General features: G+C 38.7%; 1 protein-coding gene across 1 annotated transcript; it reads right to left on the minus strand.

The window, feature by feature from the left end:
- Positions 1 to 2,037: 2,037 nt before the first annotated feature.
- On the minus strand, positions 2,038 to 14,981 carry ppp2cab (protein phosphatase 2 catalytic subunit alpha b). Its single transcript, XM_074672777.1, has 7 exons — positions 14,635 to 14,981; positions 4,499 to 4,708; positions 4,236 to 4,409; positions 3,381 to 3,470; positions 3,137 to 3,298; positions 2,928 to 3,046; positions 2,038 to 2,803 (listed from the first exon to the last, which is right to left on the minus strand). Exons 1-7 carry the CDS (start codon positions 14,734 to 14,736, stop codon positions 2,731 to 2,733), a joined length of 930 nt encoding a protein of 309 aa, XP_074528878.1. The 5' UTR covers positions 14,737 to 14,981; the 3' UTR covers positions 2,038 to 2,730.
- Between the last annotated feature and the right edge of the window lie 495 nt (positions 14,982 to 15,476).

Below are 15,476 nucleotides of genomic sequence, written 5' to 3' on the forward strand. Positions count from 1 at the left end.
AGTGGAAATGAAATTGAAGTAAATTCAACACACACACATTAATTTCATGATGTCTTACATCAATGGAAATAATTAGAACACATTTATAATGATTGGTCATGGAAATATAACCTGTCAAAAAAAGGTCTTTGTGGCTCAACTTGCTCCAGCTAAGGGGTAAATTGCTCCACCTCAAAGAGTGAATTGAACCACATGGGGGTAAGTTGACCTTTTGACTTTTTCGGTAGCGTTCCTTGAAGTTGATGAACCAATCTCGACCTAAAAGAATAGGGACATTATTAAGAATCTGTTTAACTACAAGACCAACTGTTTACCTGAGTTGAATTGTGATCTCTTCTACAGTACCTGCTGAACGGTTAGCTTTCTAGCTCTCGGGGACAGGAATATTGTTTTTTTCTGCCCTTTCGTAGGCTAGATCATGGGATTTCTTCACCATGAGGCCAGGAAACTGGTCAGCCAGTTTTTTCACATGGTTTGCAAGGTTTTCCTCCATCTCCTCTGTGAAGACCCTCTTTGCGTTTGCTGTCCCTGTGTAGCCTGCCACTGTCACTCCCCTTTCCTCTTTCTTTTTTAGGAATCTTCGTAAGGTTGACCTGTCAATATTTCTCTCTGTGGCCACTTTTCTTGTGGATTTACTACCCTGGACTTCAGTTGCTGCTCTCTGCATCTCCTCATGGGGTGTTGAGCCCCAGTTTGTCTTCCTGCTGTATTTCCCCGGCATTCTAGCTTGTCTACAATGTTACACATATCTAAAAAAAAAAAAAAAAAAACCATTATGTATTACTACACTTAAACACGTTTTACCTCTGACACTTTAGTGCTTCATTGTGGGGTAAGTTAAATCACTGGGTCAATTTACCCCAAGCAGTTTGGCTCACTTTACCCCACGGCCACCATTTTGTTGAAAACAACCTAGCCTAGCAATTCAGGCTAGTACCTCGCTACACGATTCACATGGTTTTACACAATGATAGTTCAGCAACACATCTGATGTATGTTTTTAAATATAGTTAAAATTGTTTTGAGTTTATATTCATTATTCCTGATATGTTGAAAATTTACTTTGACATGCAAAAAATGATTTTTGGAGAATAAAAGTTACTTATCACTTTAACTTGTGTTTCTGTTCACCACAGAGAGCTTGAAACGAGGCGGGCTAACTAAATCCAGAGTCAATCCAGGTAGAAAAAGTGTCAGGAAGTTAGTCATCTCAAAATGATTAAAAAATATCTTATTATCATGTTTTATTATTATTACAATTTTTCTTTTTTTACTGGCAGAAACAGGCTGCTACATCTATATATAGGATATACCTATATAAATGTAATTATTTATCAAGCTGTATTCTGACACATTGGTTTTATAAATACTGCTTTGCTATACCCAGTACATTTCACAGGTATTTAAAGATTTGGGCTCTCATTTAGATTTTTATCTTGAATGTCACAAAGAAACTGACTTAACTTATTTTTTTAATGTAATTAACAGAAAAATAAATTAGTCTTTTAGCAGCCATTGGATGGCGCTTTTTCCATATTACAAGTCTAGTGCACCAAGTTAAGTTCATTTACATCACATGACCTATTTCCAAGTAATAATTAGAATACAAATTTATTTTTTAAAAAAGGAAACACAAAAGGATTTATTATCTGGCTCCAAAACAAAAGCTTATTCTTGTAAAAATTATCCAAGTTGACTTAGTGTGTGCTCACAAAACATTATTGAACACCATGACAAGTGACTTCTTCTTGTATTTGTATTTATGCTCTAAAAATGTGCCTTAAAGTGAGGTTTCCAATATAACAACTGTACAATCTTCACATTGTATTCTCATTCCCAGTGGGCTTAAATGAAGCAACATGATGGTAAATACTGGCACTAGGTAGGGGCTGTCCCACTCTCTCCTCTGTATGCTGGTTAATTTGTTTGTTCGTGAGTGTGTAAACCAGGGTACAATATAATCTTCATGCAACAAAGTTTTAAGTTACCGTACCATGAATCAAAGAAAGAAGCACAATCCCATCAAGGAGCCACCTTACTCTTTATTATGCAAACAGTTTGATTCATACAGACTCTGTAGTTCAGAGGGAGTCAGTGAGTTGATGTGGATGAACACATCTATCATATACACCAAGCTGTGTGACTGCAAAAGAAGAAATGTACTTGAAAGTTACACCAAACAAAAAAAAAAAAACACTTGTCTGTAAAACTTGCCTGATGGTGGCAATATTTGTAATTTAAAAAAAAAATCAGAAAGAAAAACATCTGTAGTGTGAAATAATTTTCATTTTTTGACATATGTTACATTTCTTAAGATTTACAAAAGTGCAAACAGATCATGTTAAGATCTCCTATATAGAAGCCATGACATGTGGGGTTCAAATGTCCACATTGAAGGTTGGAAATTTCCGACTTGGACCTCAGTGCCGTACGTCCAGCTACACAGGTACACAGTTTGAGAGTTCAAACTTCACGATGGTTTTAAATAGTGGGGGAAAGTTTCAATGCATGGTTATGGCACATACCTTTTGGTCCATTCATAGACACAGACATCGTTTTCCCTAACTGCTTAAATAGGTCTTTGTGTGGATATACAATGTGCACTGCTGTGTAGCCCTGGCCCCCACCCCCCCTCCCAGTGTCCGTCCCCTCCCTTCTTCAGTCATGTTGTTATTGGTTGAAGATCATACATCATGGCAAAACTGGACTTGACTGTACAGGGGTCAGAGTTTACAGGAAGTAATCTGGGGTGCGGCGAGTAACATGAGGTTCCCCTCTGCGAGGCGCAGGATCAAACTGCAAGCTGGAATCAGAAGTAAACAAGATTAGTTGAAGAAAAGTCTCAAAGTTTTACATGTTATTCACCTTCCTTCTTTTTTAATAATGTATCTTATTTTGTCTTTTAAACTAATCTTAGTTACACTTACAATGAATATTTGAGGGTGTCATCTAGCTCCATGATAGCTGCCTGGTTGCCACAGCGGTAGCAGTAATTGGGAGCACTAAATATTGTCACCACGTTCCTCTCATGGCACCAGTTGTAACCCTAAAGAAGACAGATGCAATAATCAACATTGGACGACAATTTTTCTGTCACTGTTCAGTAATTCTGCACTTTGAATATTTTGACACCTACCTCCATAACCAGCTGGTGGGCACGGGACACCAGTGTGAGGCGGTTGGCGTGGTTAAAAGTCTCAGAGATGTCCTGGCCAAAGGTGTAACCGGCTCCTCGAGGAGAGATGCCCCAACCGCCGCGGTCATCAGGGTCTGACCACAGCAGGTCACACATGGGACCCTGGAGAAGACAGAGAACACTAAGATCAGCCATTCTTTTGATCCCCTAAAAGGCACCAGTCTACAATCTAATCATTACCTACCTCATGTGGCACTTCCTGTAAACGGTCCAGGGCTCTAATGTGATCCAGAGTATCTATGGACGGTGACAGGCCTCCATGAAGGCAGAAAATCTGGAGTGATGAAAGAAGAAAAATTACACTTTTGTTAGAAGGGACCAGTTTTGTCTTGTCAGCGGTTTCTGCAGCATTAAAGGATAAGTTCGCTTTATACAGCTTTTACATTGTTTATAGAATGAAGTAGAACAAAATACTCACCCAGAAGGCTTTCCTGATCCAAGCTTTGCTTTGGGAGATATTTAGATCCAAAATCGTGCAGCGGACGTCCGTATAATGGGATCCATCGGGGCATAGACAGCGGCGCTCCTAAAACTGCATTAATCGTCCAAAAACTCATGTTTTTCACCAATATTCCATCATGGTCTGCTCCGGGTTAGTCCTCTGCTGCAGTCTGGGTCACTCCAGACAGCACTGTGTGGCTGTACTGACCTCTGAACTAACAAAGACTTTGTTTACGTTTGCCCCGCAAAGAAAGGAGGAAGTGGAGTGACACAGACTGCAGCAGAGGACTAACCCGGAGCAGACCATGATGGAATATTGGTGAAAAACACGATTTTTTGGACGATTAATGCAGTTTTAGGAGCGGCGCTGTCTATGCCCTGATGGATCCCATTGTACGGACGTCCGCTGCATGATTTTGGATCTAAATATCTCCCGAAGCACTGCTTGGATCAGGAAAGCCTTCTGGATGAGTATTTTGTTCTACTTCATTCTATAAACAATGTAAAAGCTGTATAAACCAAACTTATCCTTTAAGTATACTGTTATTTGTTTTGTTTTTTTATCATATCTAAAGCAGTGATTGGTGCATATTCTCACCTGAGAGTCTACCAAGGCAGTGAGGGGGAGATAGTCAAACAGGTCTGTGAAGTACTTCCAAACGTTGGCGTTCCCATATTTCCTTAGGCACTCGTCGTAGAAGCCGTACACTTGTGTGATCTGTCTGCTCTCGTGGTTTCCTCTAAGAATTGTGATGCGCTCCCGAAAGCGTACCTAAGGCATCAGAAAAAGGGTCTGGTTATCAATTGTTTTCCAGTTGAATTTGACACCCTAAATGTGTGAGGATGTAGAATATGACTCACCTTAAGTGCTACTAGTAAAGTGACAGTTTCTACGGAGTAGTACCCTCTGTCTACGTAGTCTCCCATGAACAAATAGTTTGTGTCTGGAGATTTCCCTCCGATCTTGAACAGCTCCATGAGGTCGTGGAACTGGCCGTGAACGTCGCCACACACCGTCACAGGACATCTCACTTCCTGGACGTTGGACTCCTTGGTTAGGATCTCTTTTGCCTGAAGGAGACAAAAAACCCCAAAGTGGAAAAGTGTGAAACACAAGTGCTGAAGGTGAAAGATATCATAAACACAAAATATAACGTGCCCTAAATCAGCATGTTTCAAACAGAGCTGTGTGACCCTGCTGTGTAATCACATGTTCTGTACCCTGTACTTTTCTATGTCCTTCTTTGTTCTTCTTTATTTCAGGAAAGCACAGTTTCCACATCAGCCTCCAGTGGGGTCTACATCAAGATGCTGCAGTGATTATAACACAGCCCCATATCCCCACCCTAATCTCTCCAAGGAAAATAAATCCTTACGCTGTGTGTGTGTGTGTTAGTGTCGTTTCCTGTGTGGCTGCCTAGGACACACAGCTCTGTTTGCACCGATAGAATTTGAAGAATCAATTAGTGTGATGCCTGAAAAGACGAGAGCAGAATCTAAAAAAGGCTGCTGATGTATTTGGACAAAGGACTTTGTTTCCTCCGGTTATTGCTTTAAAAGGACTTGGTAATGTCTTGGATGGCAACGCAACAGTCAGACGCTTCATCCAACACTACAACTGTCAAAACTGTTTTTCTTGGACGCCAACCCAGAATTCATCATGCTGGAGTCTAAAACTTGCTGCTGCAGCGTGTGACTCATTCTGCTGCCTACGGCTAGTGTATTTAGAGTGACGGATGATGCAGGTAAATAAAGATTTCCCCGCATCACGTTTCTTTGTCAGGACGACCACCTGAGGTAACCCAAAGACCTTTACCTAGTATTCTTTGCAGCTGTTGTTTAAAAGAAGAATATTTCATTTCCCTGATTTTTTTAATCATAAAAGGTTAAAAAAATCACAGCCTATTGTTTCCAAAGCAGGTGCACAATGATGAATCAGCCTTTGTGATGACTTTCTTACTGCAGAACTAAATAAAAACAAAGCTAAAAATAGAGCTCTTAAGAGTCCTCCAAACATTAAGTCTGGAGACCCTATTCCTGGAGTCAGTCTGGCTTTGGCAGGCTGGTTGGACGGAGGGGGGGCGTCAGCTGGATGAGCTCTTTTAAGGAGCTTTGAAGCTAACAAATCCTCAGGCTGAGGGAAAAGTGCTCTGAGCTAAATGACCATTAGACATGTCTGAGGTGAAGAAGTGAAAAATAAACGGAAAACAGAGACTTTAAATTACTAAAATAAAAAAAAAAACATTGATAAAAAAAATGAGACTTTTTAAGAAAGAATTTAACTTGACAATTTGTGCTAGGCCAAGGGTGTGAAACCTTTGATTTCATAAGAGTCATTTTGCCTCAGCTTCTTTAGATTAAAGCAATTCAGGATCCAAAACTGTGCTTTATCTTCACAAAAAAGACAAGAAAGGATAAAATAAAATAAAGTAAAAATCTAGTAAAAAATTCTCTTAACTAGAAGTTTTTTTTATGTTAATAAAATTGTAAATGTAATGTCTTCATTTTTTGGGGGGGATAAATTTTCATTTAAAAAAAAAAGTAAAAATTAAATGAAAAATTCAATACATTTACAAAATTTAGGACATTTCAATAAGTTGCAAAATATTGAAAAAAAGAAATATAAAAATGTGCAAAAATTTGCAGAAAATTACAATAACTTTAAAATCTTTAATAAATCTGCTGAAAAATTAAAAGCTATAATTCTAAAATGAATGCTATGTTAAAAAAATGTCAAAATTTGCACTTTTTCTTTAATAAAATATGGAATTTCAATTATTTTCAGAAATTGGCAAAAAGTAAAAAAAAAATAGAAATTTGCTGATATTTAATAAAAATGCAAAAACTTTTAAAATTTGGGTATTTTTGTCTGAACTGGAAATTTAAAAAAAAAAAAAAAGAAATTTAATGTACTTGGTGCAAAAGGTTATAAAAAAACTGCAAAAATTGAAAAAATGAAAGCTTTTCTGCAAGAGGTAATGCATATTTTGTTTAACAAAAAAAAAATTTTTTATTTAATTGAGTGTCAATGTCTCTAATCAGCAGGTTGCAGATACTTGCGCTGGACTTATTAGAAAGTTTCAATGTGCAAAGAGAATTAAAGCAGTAGTATTTGTGTTGTGTGTTTTGAAAGATTACTCTGTAAAATTGTCTTGATTTGGTTTCAATGAAACCACGTCTCCTCTGGCGTTTTGTGTCTGGCAACAGCAACCCCTGTCTTGTTCTCCCGCCCTCTTTTCCCAACAAATGTGAGCAGCGTGAGAGAAACAGAACCGACATTGACAGAGTGCTGATGTTGCCCTGTCACCCCGGCAGATGGGACAGAGAGAGACGGAGCCAGAGTGACCAGGACTGGACTACAGAGCCGCACAATGCTGACCTACATTACACACACACGCCTCACACGTGCCACACAACCATGTGGCAGCAGGCCTTTCAATGACAGATTGAGCGGGGCTTTCAGCTCCCTAAAGCAGACGGAATATTCTCCATGTCTGTGTTAAAGTGGAACAGCACTATATTTTCATCCCTGCCTTTTAATCACCCTGACACCGGAGCAAAATAAATAAATAAAAAAAAAGAGGGTCAAAATAAACAGACACGCATGTTTAGAGAGGTGGGTCAGCCTGTCTGGGATTCTTCTTAGTATTACGGCTGGAGACCTTCAATTCTTTTTAGGGCATGTTCATTTTTCATGCAACACATGCAAATATACATGTGCAGAAAACAAATGCTTACAGGGGCTGCCAATCAAGTGGTAAATCCAACTGGTTGGCAGCACCGGGGGAAGTTGAAAACTAAAGACAATGGATGGGTTTACTTGCAGTCAGTAACCCTTTCGGGATATTAACAATAACCCAGTTGCACAAAGCCATGTAAACACCAAGAACCCTTTTTAGAAAACAGAAATACTCATTTTCCGTTTTTTAAAACCTGAAAAAACACCCCTAGGTTCCTCCTTTTCTAATATTTGGTCATGTACACACCTATCAGGATATTCCCACCCAAAAGGACATTAATTTGTGTTCTGCACATGCTCTGTTTGTAAGGCATCTTGGTCTTTTGAGAACAGGAAGTCCACCATGCTGCTGCTGCTGCTGCTGCTGCTATGGATACTGGAAGACGAAACGGAAATGACACAAATCGGTCCCTAGATTCTCCATGCTCCAAGATATAGTCTGCGCGTCGCTGTTTTGGTCGATGTACCATGTAAAAAGGAATGCTCATACATGTAAATGGGTTATCCCACATATTTATAAACCGGAATACTGACTTTAACCCGAATAGTGACTGCATAGAAACGTAGCCAATTGTAGAAGAAGCTGTTTGGCATTTACAGAGAAGATTTGGAAAAACTTTCATGGGTGCAACCCACATACGCAGCTCTGCTGCTCATCCTATAAATGCATGTTACTTAAAAATGTGGCTCCATTAAACAAGGAAATCAACAGGCTTTCCAGAAGTTTAAGATATGTTGCTAATAAGTATTTTTTACAACAAAGAAATATTGGTTGGAAAAGCCTTGAGTAGCTGATATCAACACCCTATCCCAGTATCAGGGCTTAGAAAGTAAAGCATATCTAGAGACTACTACTTTCCTTCCAACAATCAAAACATCAAGCTCCTTCCTACTCTGTTACTGGGGAAGATCTCCATTATTGCTCATACTGGAAATATATAATTCCCTGATTTATTTAATAAAACTGAAGTCACAGAACGTGCCTCTTTAAACTTTAAACAAACTAAAAGTTCGAACAAAAGTAGAACTTTCAAAATAAAGAGTCTATCTTTATCCTCCACCCAAAAGTAATTAGGACATGCTCGACAAGTTGTCGGCTCAGTGCATCATACAGTGAGTAGCCTGCAGCTCTGTAACCTTACACTGAACTGTAGGTGGAAATGTTAAATAACAGATCAAATGTCCCCTCAGGAGGCTCAGCTGATTGTAATGTGGTCAACTTAAAGCTTAGCAAACTAAACACTCAGAGTGACAACAAGCTGGATTTTTTTCTTTCTTTCAGGTAGATTTAAAACTTTCTCATGAACCCAAGCTCCTGTCAAACAGTTGACAATCTAATAAATCAACTCCTACAGAAATTTAAGGTTGCAGGTCTTGAATACAATCAACAGAAAAGATGGCAAAACTAGAACTACAGCTGATGAATTATTATATAAACTAGAGGAAGTAACAAATTCTATGTGACAAGCTGCTAATGCTACAATAACGTTTTCACAACTCCCATGTAAGCTTGGATTTTGCTCTGAGGATGCCAGCCCAGCTGTGAATGAATAGGATGACGGTAGAGCTTACGTAAGCACCTCGCCCAAAGTACAGACCACACCTGTAGCAGAAATGCCACAGACGAGCTGAAGGGAGGGAGCCTTGGCCCAGATTACAGCTCTGGCCAAGGCATCAGACGCCACACGCTCAACAAAACGCTTAGCTGAGTGCTGAGAAGTGAAGTCAGCATTTCCCGCCTGCCGCAATATAATCCCATTAAAGTGAGTAAAACCCTAGACCTAGGTCCTCCAGGAGACCACTCGGGGCAATGAAGCCTGACGACGAGACAGAATTACCACAAACAATGACCTCACTCGGGATGAACACGGTTGTTAAGAATCTCCCTGACGAATGCTCTGTAATCAGGGTGAAAATCATCAACAACAAAGGGGTTGTGAACGAGGCTGAGGTGTGCTCAGCAACTTTTCAGTCACTCTGGTTCAGCTATTTTCACAGAAATTACTTCTTATTAGGGGTTGAAGAAAAAATTGTTGTAAAGTAGCATCAGGATTTTTGGTTCAACGGTTTAAATCAGGCATTTTTTATTAGAAAAAAATATTTTTTCATCCAAATTTAAGTCCTCCATTTCAGATTTTGTTTTTAAGCTGGGTTGAAAAAAGTTGAGATGTTAGATCCCCTGAATAAATCCTAAAAACTATCTTACATGTGATGTTCATTTTTTTGTCTATTTTTTGTCTTTTTTGTATTTTTGAGTGGATCATGACTTTGTATGGTTCATTTGTTGGTCATGGACACCAAACTGGTTTTGCCTTCAGTGATATTTTTACTATTTTTGCTCTTGTGTTTGTCTGGAGACTCTACATGAAACCATGGCTGCATTGTTTACATGTGAACTCAGTTGTTAGCAGCTCGTAGCGTGTCAATGCTAACTGGTGCAAGGCCTGATGTTTCCCCACAAGGATGACGTGCCGGTAAGAAGTGGCAACGTCGACCTGTCCTTCCATCCATCGTTATTGGGAACGCAAAATTTATTTCCAATAAGATGGACAAGCTAGCCGTGCTAACCCAGCAACAGAGGGAATACCAGAAGGCAGAGTAGCATCATGCTATTCACAGACATGGCTAACAGAGCAAACACATACACTTTCTTACTTTTATTTTCTTGATTGCTGCTGTGACTCCTCCTGACACCCCAAAGTTCATAAAAGAATCGAATCTGGAGAAAAGCATATCTTCCCAGGCCTTATCATCCTGTCTGTTTTTTTTTTATCTCCATTGTGATGTTTTCATGATATAAAAGCCTCATCTGCTCTGATTTGTGCTCCGTAAAATGAAAAAAAAGGTGCAAATGTAAGAATACAGAAGTGTTGGAACGGCCGTCCTCACTGACTCATTTTCTGAGTAAAACGCTGACCTCAGTGAGCAAACATAGATAGCTGACTTGACTCCTGCACAAAGGGGAATCTTTTGCAATGTGAATCAACTTATTACATCACCCTGACACACTTTAAATGAAGTCAAATGATATTTATAAAAGTTCTTCCAGTAGTTTATCTGCAAATGTTCCTTCTCATGCAGAGAGCCTCATGCTTCACTGCCTGGATCAGACCTAAAAAGGTTATGAAACTGGGCCTAGTAAGGGAACAGACATAAACAACTTAAAGACAAAAACAATAACTGAACCGTTATGTAATTCACAAAAAGGCTTCTTTCTGGACACGGGAAAAACTAAAGGTCATGGAGCGGATATGTCTGCCTGAAGCACATGTTGGACATGTAATTGAATTTTCTCCTCGTAATCGGCTGGAAAATAAACTCAACTTCCAGTCAACAGAGCAGCGTCTGCAGAGCCTTCATCAAATAAAGCAACAAGATTAAACATTATTAAATGATCAAACAGACGACTTCACAAACATCTGGAGCCTCGAGGAAGGGGACATGCTGCATCTGCTAAAGAGCTAAACATTTATATTGTTGATAATAAAAAAAACAAAGCCAGCGAGTATTCTCTCCTCTCACATGGCTGAGCCTCTGGTACATTCAGCCTTTCCTGAGCTGAGGAGCAGAAATGAAATGCCTGAGTACGAATTACACAGCACATCTCATTCCTTCACACCCCCATACATCCCAAAACAGAGACGGCCGCTCGCTTTCTGACTCACAATGAACTGTGTTATCCTGAGTCACACTCTGCGATCAGCTTTGGCAGTGATGGCCTTTTTGGTTGTGATAGTGATGCAACTCAAAATCAATCATATCCTCGGCTATTTTTAAACCAGAGAGGAGGGGTGTGAGCGAATATGTTCACAAAAGCCACAAGGAGATTCAAGGAGAGCAGGTTAATCGCAGTTTGGAGTCCTGATGATAAGAGCGCCTCAGGGTGAGGAAACTGTAGCTTCCTTTTCCCCCCTGACGTTTACGGCATCTTTGTGGCACAAGAGGAGGAAACAGCAACAGGAAAGACAAACACCTGCTTGGTGCTCCTTCTTTTCTCATTATTTTTCTTTGGATCTGTGTTAAAAAACTGTTCACCTGGTTGTCCAGTTTTATTCTGCTCTGTCTGCCCTACGTCAAATCTGTTAAAGGATCTCTCATGAGCAGCAGAATAAATGGCAGGGTTGAAAAATCTATTTTAAGCTACTGGAACTCCTCATATCAACAATAAGAGAAAAAAAAGAATAAAGAAAATAAACGTGGGGTTTAATGAAGCACATGGACAGCACTCCAAACATGGTAGCAGGTCTCACTCAGTTCAGCAGAGGCTGGCAGGGCCAGAGCTGTAGCAAATGAAAATACATCTAAAGTCAGCCTCTATTGTCACATTTAAAACCTTGCGGCACATATATTTTAGGAAAACCCAACAAGAAAAAATCCCAGTTAGATAAACAAGCATGAACAAAACACATATCTGGTGTGAACAAGTAAAAGTCAGAGCCAGCTGTTTGTTTTTGCAGCAGTGGCGTAAATCAGGGTGTGCAACCTTTACTCTCAGAGGAGCCCTTTAACCTCAGCTCACCTGGATTTATGTAATTTCAGGTCAAACTTTATCTTCACAATAAAGGCTATAGAATTCTATACATGCTTAAAATCTAGTGAATAATGACCTAAACGAGAAGTATTTTGAATTTATGAAACTGTACATGTGATTTCTTAGTTTGATTTTTTAATAAATTTGCAAAAAAAAAATTTTTTTCATTTTTTTTTTAAAGATGCAAAAAATAAAAAATAAAAATATTCATTTTTTAAAAATCGTATTTTTTTAATTAAAATTTGAAAAAAAAAAGAATAAAAAAGAATAAAATTTTAAATTTAAAAAATTCAAACAAAAAATTGAAAGAATACTTTCATTTAACAACATACTGGTAAAATCACTCAACCCATCTGTTCTGTGTGGATCTGTCCACACAGAATTAAAATCTGCATTTTTTTTTTTCCAAATTTGTCTTTTTGTAGATTTAGTTTTGTTACCAGGGGGGTTAAACTTGAGGTTAGCCAAAGGTGCAGGAAAAGGTTTTGTGTTATTGAAGTTGTAGAAGGTGAAATAGAGCGTTGGCGGGCTTTATTGGCAGATCTGATGTAGATTCAGTTTAAAAAAATGTTAAATCATGATTCTATTTTGGGTCAATGTCTTTAATCATCAATATCCTCTGTTTAAAAAAAAAAAGTTAAAGCTACAGAGAGCCACTGCAATGTAGTCAAAGAACCACATGAGGCTCCAGAGCCACAGGTTGCAGACCCTTGGCCTAAATGGACCACGAAGTGAAGCAGCAACAGTTCATAGTTATCGTAAACGTCTGGGATTGATATTTTGCCGTTAAGCTCAGACATCTCGAGCAGGAAATCAGCTGAGTAGAAAGGATCCCGAGGAAAGATTGGGGTTAAGCTCCAGCTCAGACCAGTGCAATCACAAGATTCAGCCGAGCTGGCAAAAACAGATACGGTTGGTTGGTGAAAACACTTGTTTCAATTTTAGTGCGTTGTAGTGTGAATAACAATGAGACTGAGTGAGGGTTCAATATGATCATGTTTCTTTCTTGGCTTGGGAACAAGAAACATCCAGTTAAGTGGCTGAAAGGTCAGAGCCACAATAAGCCAATAGCTACTCAGTGGGCATAGAAATGATAGTGTTAGAGGAAAAGTCTAGACAGCAATTGAGAAGGATTAAGATGTTTTCAGTCTCTGATTAACTGTGAATGTAGTGTCAAGATTAAACTAAAGTATGAATGAATAAACATATAAAATGGGCAAAAAGTTTCAAATTAACAGTTTATAAGTGACCTTTTCTCATGAAGTGTTTACAATGAAGTCATTTAGTGTCATGTTAAAGCAGTCAGTTGACTTCTTTATTGGCTAGTAAACAGTTCAGTCATGAGACAAAGGTTAGAGGCTTAATGTTCATGACTTCACATGAAAAACGCAGAATCATCATCTGCCACAGAGGAAGTTATCTCATTATACTACTCTTATGAAGTGCAAAGTTAACATTAATTGACCTTTGATGCCACAAATTACAATGACATCCATTATTGCGTACAAATACTACTGAATTCACTACGTAGTTAAGAAGTCCAAGGAACAGGCAGTTAATTTTATTTATCAGTGGTTAAACCTGCATACTAAAGTCACAGAGGTCACGGGTGTTTCAGTGTAAAATGTGACCTTATTAACTGGTGACTTATCGCTGACAATCACAGACACATTCAGCTGAAGGTCACCAGTTAGCATGGTCACTCTTAACCCCAAAACATTGGTTGCTCTGTAACTGTCAGAACTCAATAGTAGTTGACTTTATGTTATTGTACCAGGCATTTTATGATGCTTGCAGGTTTCATTTAGCATTTAAAAAACCCTAACTTGTTTGACTGAGTGGTGTGCACTTCTTTGTGATGACGTAAGTTGTTGTTGTAGCTTCATCCTTTCATTTCCATTCCAATTCATTTCCAAGGCAACATAATAAAAATCATATGCAATGTGCAATTACATATCAAAAAATTGTGAAATGATATGGAGTGAATAGTTTGAAAAATATTTTAACCACTAAATGTGCACCAATTAATATGAGAGGAATAGCCATTCTATCCTATTTTACATCAAATATTTAAATATTGTGCATTTTAAGCATTGATTTCTTTACATTGACTGTTTTTCCCCATTTCAATATTATTGTAACGATGATATTGCGGTATAATTCGCTGCCAAACCACCTAAAAACGACAATAAAAAAGAGAATCACAGGACTGCGCAATTTGGGTATAGGTAAAAGTGGCTTATATAGTACAAATAGAGATAAAAATGCTTTATTTTAACAGTTTCAGACGAAGCTCTGCTGCTATATGAAGTGTAAGCCAACACTTCAGTGGTTTAGAAGTAAATCACGCCGCTTTGCTTTAACTAGCACAGATTAGCTTGTTAAAAGAGATGCTACAGGTCACACTGACAGACTGAATGAGCCTGGCTGTAAATATGGTATGTGACCTGCATTCACAGTACAGTCAACCTTTCCTGGCCCGTAAACCCCACAGCTAAACACAAATCATGCTAAAAATCCATTTTTAAAGATACGTCAAAGCAGCCACTAACTGAAATGCAGAAGAAGAAAACGCCTAACTTCTTGAAATGCTGGTGAAATATACGAGCAGCGCAATGAAATGTACACTATAGACGCCATTTTAAGAATGTCTGGAAGGCGTCGGTGAGGGGAGAGAAGACGTTGACAGTAAGTTGGGGTCCAGAGAAGGGGAAAAGCTTATCTTACCTTTTCACATAGTGTTTTCACTTGTCCCTCGCTCAGCTGCTTGCACTCGTTAAGCTGCTCGATCCACTGATCGATTTCTTTCGTGAACGCCTTTTCGTCCATCTCTGTGAGTTTTAGGGGGGCCCGCAGTTCGCTCGCCGACGCGTTACTTAGCTGACTTGTTTAAGGAAACAGCCCAGGTGCTCTCTTCTCATCCACGGTTTACAGAGCGGTAACAGAAAATGATAATGTCTCTCTGATCAAAAGACGCATGTAACTGCCTCTGGCTGCCAGGTCGCTATGATTTGACTGAATTGAAACCGATAAGGGAGGGAGAGACGTCAGTTGGTGATCCACCCTGAAGTTGCATGTCGTCCAGGTCCTCATATTGTAGCAATTCATTTCCGGATTACACCTTCAAAATAAGAGCATTAATTCTGTTGAATTACACGTGTTGGTGAAGATTTGGAAACTTTCAGCCACAGTGGGTGTCTTGGAGAGTTTTGTTTAATTTTTTTTTCTTTACAAATAAATTGATATTACTGCCTCATTACGTATTTTTAAAATATATATAACCATTGGACCACATTACATCCAATTGCACACTTTCTGTTTTCCTCATTTTACATCTTACTAACTGTCCTGTGTTTGCATATAGCTTTTAAAATCATTTAATCACAGTTTCTAAAAAATATTCTAGAGATATATGCCTGACAGGTTTTTCTATTCAGCATGTATTTTATCACAATATCGATTTATAGTAAGGCAAATCAATAATAGTTTAAAGTGACATTATTTTCTCAACTTAGTTCATAGAAAAAAAATGTAACTAGTAGGATGATTATCGTACAAGAATAAGTAGG

Source organism: Halichoeres trimaculatus, unplaced genomic scaffold (assembly GCF_033239565.1).
Source record: "Halichoeres trimaculatus isolate MK-OKI-2021-1 unplaced genomic scaffold, fHalTri1.1 fHalTri1_scaffold_6, whole genome shotgun sequence".
NCBI classification, from domain to species: domain Eukaryota; kingdom Metazoa; phylum Chordata; class Actinopteri; order Labriformes; family Labridae; genus Halichoeres; species Halichoeres trimaculatus.

What these genes read in the sequence shown, in the direction of transcription:
- ppp2cab (XM_074672777.1), bottom strand. Translation starts at nt 14,736, where the DNA reads ATGGACGAAAAGGCGTTCACGAAAGAAATCGATCAGTGGATCGAGCAG. An exon ending in TGAAAACACTATGTGAAAAG is followed by an intron (nt 4,709 to 14,634) that starts GTAAGATAAGCT and finishes TGTCTCCTTCAG; the next exon opens with GCAAAAGAGATCCTAACCAA. An exon ending in CTTTACTAGTAGCACTTAAG is followed by an intron (nt 4,410 to 4,498) that starts GTGAGTCATATT and finishes CTGATGCCTTAG; the next exon opens with GTACGCTTTCGGGAGCGCAT.